Source organism: Macaca nemestrina, chromosome 12 (assembly GCF_043159975.1).
Source record: "Macaca nemestrina isolate mMacNem1 chromosome 12, mMacNem.hap1, whole genome shotgun sequence".
Classification (NCBI taxonomy): domain Eukaryota; kingdom Metazoa; phylum Chordata; class Mammalia; order Primates; family Cercopithecidae; genus Macaca; species Macaca nemestrina.
The window spans coordinates 77,178,191-77,184,503 of NC_092136.1; the positions used below are offsets into that span (position 1 = coordinate 77,178,191).

At 46.0% G+C, this 6,313-nt stretch overlaps 1 protein-coding gene across 2 annotated transcripts in view; it reads right to left on the minus strand.

Moving 5' to 3' along the window:
* The window catches only part of LOC105468804 (integrator complex subunit 4), a 111,774-nt gene extending 106,172 nt beyond the window's left edge, over window positions 1–5,602 (minus strand). Inside the window, exons 1-2 of one of the 2 annotated variants that reach the window (XM_011719181.2) lie at window positions 5,414–5,602; window positions 1,326–1,520 (exon numbers count right to left, since the gene is read on the minus strand). In XM_011719181.2, coding sequence (XP_011717483.2) covers window positions 1,326–1,520; window positions 5,414–5,467 — 249 coding nt within the window. In that variant the 5' untranslated portion in view covers window positions 5,468–5,602. Of the gene's footprint in view, window positions 1–1,325; window positions 1,521–4,794; window positions 5,073–5,413 lie in introns of those variants that run through there. The other variant, XM_011719182.3, reaches the window with a different exon arrangement.
* Between the last annotated feature and the right edge of the window lie 711 nt (window positions 5,603–6,313).

The window sequence follows — 6,313 nt, forward strand, 5'->3', positions numbered from 1 at the left end:
CATGCTGTACATGCCTGTAGTCCCAGCTACTCAGAAGGCTGAGACAGGAGGATCAATTAAACCTTGGAGGTCGAGGGTACAGTGAGCTGTGATAGCACCACTGCACTCCCACCTGGGAGAGAAAGCAAGAGCCTGTCTCAAAAATAATAATAGTAATAATAATAATGATTTTTGGGCTGGGCATGGTAGCTCACGCTTGTAATCTCAGCACTTTGGGAGGCCAGGGTGCATGGATCACTTGAGATCTGGAGTATGAGACCAGCCTGGCCAACACAGCAAAACCCCATCTCTACTAAAAATACAAAAAAAATTAGCTGGGTGTGGTGTTGCACACCTGTGGTCCTAGCCACTCTGGAGGCTGAGGCAGGAGAATCACTTAAACCGAGGAGGCGGAGGTGGCACTGAGCCAAGATTGCGCCACTACACTCCAGCCTGGGCAACAGACCAAGACTCAGTCTCAAAAAAAAAAAAAAAAGCAAAACTTAGCCTGGAGTAGTGGCACATGTCTGTAGTCCCACCTACTTGGAAGGCTGAGCCAGGAGAATCACTTAAGCCAGGAGTTCCAGGCTACAGTGAGCTATGACGGTGCCACTGAATTCTAGGATGGGTGACAGTGAGCCTCTGTCTCAAAGAAAATTTTTTTGGCCAGGCGCAGTGGCTCACGCCTGGGAGGCTGAGGCAGGCAGATCACTTGAGGTCAGGAGTTCGAGACCAGCCTGGCCAACATGGCAAAACCCCATCTCTACTAAAAATACAAAAATTAGGGCATGGTGGCACTTGCCTGTAATCCCAGCTACTAAGCAGGTTGAGGCAAGAGAATTGCTTGAACCCACGAGGCAGAGGTTGCAGTGAGCCAAGATTGCACCACTGCACTCCAGCCTGGGCAAGAGTGAGACTCTGTCTCAAAAAAAAAAAAATTATTTTTCATTAAAAAAGAGGGCTACTGCAATTAGATATGAGGGCCATGAATTAGGACAGGAACAGCAGGATGTTAAGGGGACCACATTCCAGAGATGAACGGGTCATGATTGATGTTAACTCCTCTTTTGTGCTTCCACTGCACTCTGCACATATTGCACTCACAGTAACTTCAGCAGTATGATGCACTTTATCATTGACACGTTTTATTTCCATCTACTATACTGTAACTTTCTGAGGACAAGATCTGCATCTTTTTTATCTCTGTATCCATAGTACCTAGCACATGGAAGACACTCAGTAAAAGCTTGCTAATGAATACCTTATTTATTTGTAATATTAACCATTCCGCAGACATGATACAACTCCCATGATATACTCCCATCAGATCCTCAAGATTTTCTTACCTTGTAATAATGTTCCAAGAGAATCCTGACTACTCCCTCTACGCTTTCTGCCTCGACAGGCTTCCTGGCAAATTGGAGCAGGTATTGCAAAGCATCTGCTGGGGAGGTAGCTTTACACAGATCTATGTGGAGTGCTGCAGATTTACTTGGTTTTGTTAGTCGGAGTTTCTTAGTAGCAATTTCCTCCTGTTGTTGCTGCAAGGGGTAGAGAAAACTGAAAACACAGAATCTGCAAATATAACTTTGCCTCATTTGGTGGAAATAATTTTCCATTATACCAAATAATATATTTAGCTGACAGACTTAGGAAAATACAGTGTTATAAACTCGAAAGAGTACCCGGGGCCGGGCGCAGTGGCTCAAGCCTGTAATCCCAGCACTTCAGGAGGCCGAGACGGGCGGATCGCGAGGTCAGGAGATCGAGACCATCCTGGTTAATACAGTGAAACCCCATCTCTACTAAAAAGTACAAAAAACTAGCCGGGCGAGGTGGCGGGCGCCTGTAGTCCCAGCTACTTGGGAGGCTGAGGCAGGAGAATGGCGTGAACCCGGGAGGCGGAGCTTGCAGTGAGCTGAGATCTGGCCACTGTACTCCAGCCTGGGCGACAGAGCGAGACTCCATCTCAAAAAAAAAAAAAAAAAGAGTACCCGGTTGGTGACAAGGTCATGAGTCTCAATTTTGCCTTTATTAGCTCCTATGACTTTAGGCAAGTCATTTAATTTCTCCAAGTCTCAGTTTATTTCTCTGTAAAATAGGTATACTTTATTTTTTCTTAGAGATGGGGTCTCTCTATGTTGCCCAGGCTGGTCTCTAACTCCTGGGCTCACGCAATCCTCGCACCTCAGCCTCCCAAAGTGCTGAGATTACAAGCACGAGCCACCATGCCCAGCCTTACACCAACATTTTGCTCTACCTATCTCTGAGGATTGTGGTAGCCTTTGGGTTTAGAGGTAACACGAAGGATCTACTCCATTTTTTTGAGACAGAGCAAGACACTGTCGCGCAGGCGGGAGTGCAATGGTGCAATCTTGGCTTGCTACGATCTCCACCTCCTAGGTTCAAATAATTATCTGACTGACACCCAACACGCTGGGATTGTAGGTATGTGCCACCTCCACCTACTAGGTTCAAGCAATTCACCTCCCTGACTCCCAGCTAGCTGTGATTACAGATGCGTGTCACCACACCCAGCTAATTTTTGTATTTTTAGTAGAGACAGGTTTTTCCATGTTACCCAGGCTGGTTTCAAACTCCTGGCCTCAAGTGATCCCTCTGTTTCAGTCTCTCAAAGTCCATTCTTTATTAGAAAACAAATATCAGACAGGGCGTAGTGGCTCACGCCTGTAATCCCAGCACTCTGAGAGGCTGAGGCAGGCGGATCACTTGGGGCCAGGAGTTCAAGACCAGCCTGGCCAACATGGCAAAACCCTGTCTCTACTAAAAATACAAAAATTAGCTGGGGGTAGTGGTGTATGCCTGCAGTCCCAGCTATGCAGAAGGCTGAGGAACGTGTGAACCCAGGAGGCAGAAGTTACAGTGAGCCAGGATCGTGCAACTGCACACCAGTTTGCACGAAAAGGGCAAAATCCCATCTCAAAACAAAAGAAAAGGAAACAAATATCGGATGGGCGTAGCAGCTTACACCTGTAATCCTAGCACTTTGAGAGGCTAAGGCAGGAGGATCCCTTGAGCCCAGGAGTTCGAGACCAGCCTGGGCAACATGGTGAAACCCTGTCTCTATTTAAAAAATAATAATAGCCGGGCGCGGTGGCTCAAGCCTGTAATCCCAGCACTTTGGGAGGCCGAGGCGGGCGGATCACAAGGTCAGAAGATCGAGACCACAGTGAAACCGCGTCTCTACTAAAAATACAAAAAATTAGCCGGGCGCGGTGGCGGGCGCCTGTAGTCCTAGCTACTCAGGAGGCTGAGGCAGGAGAATGGCGTGAACCCAGGAGGCGGAGCTTGCAGTGAGCCGAGATCGCGCCACTGCACTCCAGCCTGGGCAACAGCGTGAGACTCCGTCTCAAAAAAAAAAATAATAATAATAATAATAATAATAACAATAAAATAAAATAAATTTCCTTAACAGTGCATTTTTATGTACTGAGCAATCACCTCCTTACAAATCCACATTTCCATAGAAAAGAGACTAGAATTATTCTAGACAAGAACACAGTATGACATGACAAAAAGAACAAGGGCTTTGGAGTCAGAGGAATTTATATTCAATAACAACTTACTAGCTAGGGAAGACCTTCTTTTATAGGAGGGCATACCAATACTTTAGTATCACAGAGTTATTCGATAAATCTAAGTTACTAAACATAACTTTATTATACATATACGTAAGTGCTAGGCACATATCAGTTCTCCTTCCTCATCTTTTCAGCGGAGAAAAAAGAACAGAAGCACTAAGATCTCATTTAATCACTCTATGTTAACAACTGATGAAAAATTAAGTGAAGAAATTAGCTCTTCCCTTAAAATTCTTAGCCATTTCTATCCTATTCCTCTCAAACTCAGTTTTCAGTCTTATCAAAGCTGTAGTTAGGTCAAAAGCTAGGAATTTTTTCCCTAAGTATTATGTAAGGGAGAGGACAACCAATATCAACTGTCATTCAACCACTAGTAACACTTTAGTGAGCCAGGCCCTGTTGTCCATCTCCAGGACATGGAGACGAACCAGGCATTACCTCTGCCATCAAGGACCTCATACTGGTGGGAAGATAGGTACACTGGTAATTACAGTAGCATTGAACGAAAAGTACAAAAAGATTAGTACCACAGAATGCTACAGAAACAGGTGAAGAAGAGACTAAGCTCTTTACGAGGTTTCAGTTGGGTCTTGCAGCACAAATGTTAAGTCCACTGGGTGGAGAACAAAAAGAAAGGGAAGAATAGCATGTATTCTGTATAAAAGAGACAACCAGTGCAAGAGTTTGGAGATATGCAGACACATGAACACATGGCATATCTGGTCATGTGAGGATGGGTGGAAGAGGGGTGAGCAGTCTCAGGAAATGGGAACAACAGAATGTTGGGAAGAAAGGAAATTACATTGCGCAACAGTATTACAGTACTAATGTTCTTAATGCCACTGAACTTTACACTTAAAATTGTTAAAATTCTAAATTTTATATTATGTATTAACATATTTTATATTATGTATTAACATATTTTACTGCTGGATGAATGAATCAATGTTATGTTTAAGGATCAGTATCCTGCTGGATGCTCTGTCTTGCCACTCTACAAGTCTAAGGATCTAAGAATGCAATCGATGCATTGGCATGAATTTGGGGGCATGTCAGGAATGCAGAATCTTGCCTCACCTCCTCTGCTTGACTTATCAAATAGAATCGACATTTGAACAACGTCCCCAGGTGAAAATCTGAGAAATAAGACATTAGGATGATTTGGGATCAACCCTAGCAACATCTACATGGAGACACACGGAGCATCACTGACCGCTCTGACATGGGCTCTGTCCACCTGTCACAACTTCATGGTGAGAAAGGTACTGTCCTCCTTCCTAGGTGAGCCGTTCCACCAATGGAGAGCTCTTGCCCTATGAAGTCTGTGACTCCCGCCTGCTTAGACTGCGCCTGAAGGAATTCTACAGACCCTTCTTTCAGCCCCTTAGAACCTTGTGTATATTCCAACTGGTCCCTGAGAGCTTTTTTTTGGAACGTGGGGGTGGGGAGGCTAGAAGGGTCTCTGCTGCTAACTGGTGAATCCTCGTATCCCCCCGGAAGGCTCAATGTCCACATGTGGAAAACGAGGATGCTAATATAACGCGATGTAGCAAAGTTGTGTGAGAGAATAAAATGAGATAACGGATAAGACAGTTTCACAAATTAAAAAACACTGTCTCTCCTAATAATTTTTTTAAAATTCTGTCAGACTTCACATATTAATGACAACAGCGGCTGCAAACTAACACGCCCACTAACGTGCAATATTAGAGATTATCAAGTCTGCACTTAACACGGGCGTATGGAGCCTGTTCTGTTCTGGCAAAGTGCATGGGTTTTGGATAATCTACCCTGGTCCGGATCGGTTCTGGATCTTTCCCGCCAGAGCTTACCTGAACCACTTTCGTGAATTCCTCATAAACCCGCTTCTTAAGGTGCGCCGCCATGCCTGCCTGCGGGCCCTCTCTGCTTCCGTACACTAGGAGGGAGGAGGGGGGGTGGACGGATCCGGAAAACTTGTCTAGGCGCGGGGGTGGGTGGATGACTTGCCGAGATCCCACAAGGCAGTGGGGTTTGGGGAAAGAGCGACCGCTTCTTGTTGCTCGACTGCACCGCCACTGCACGGCCTGATTTGGCGGCCTAAGCCTCCTGCGCCGGAAGAACGCAAACAAGAGCGCCGCTTGTGGGAGGCGTGGCCTCTGGTGGGAGGAGCCGAGATTGAAAGGGTGGGCAACCCAATGGGAGCTTTGGGAGGCTGGCTGGTGGCCTTGGAGTGGCTAAGAGACTTGCGCGGTGCAGCGCGAAGGGAGGGAGGAAGTATAGGTTAAAGGGCAGAGGCGGGGCGATCCAGAGCTAGAGGCAAAACCCGGAGCCCTGTAAGGGGTTTGACTAGTAAAAGGATTTAAAGAGGCACAGCTGACATTCCCATCATCCTTTTCTGTACACGATGTGGCTTATAGGTTTCCTGAGCACTGCCTTTGTTCAAGCTGTGCGCCACCCCTCTCCTGTTTTGGGGTGCCTTTCCATACTCCCTTATTCCAATTTTGCAAAAGCTGCCATCCTTTGAGGCATCAGTCCCTGCTCTGATAGCTATAGTACAGTAGAAAGACATCTGAGACCAAGGATAAAGCAACGAAGCTACAGACGACAGTTCTGGTTCTTAAGCAAATGGCTCAACTACAAATGCATTTATAATAACCTGACAAAGATGTGACGGTGGAGTGAAATAATGCAGGAACATTTTATAGACTGTAAGGTGTAGTGCACATGTTAGTGTCAGTAAATCCAAGGTC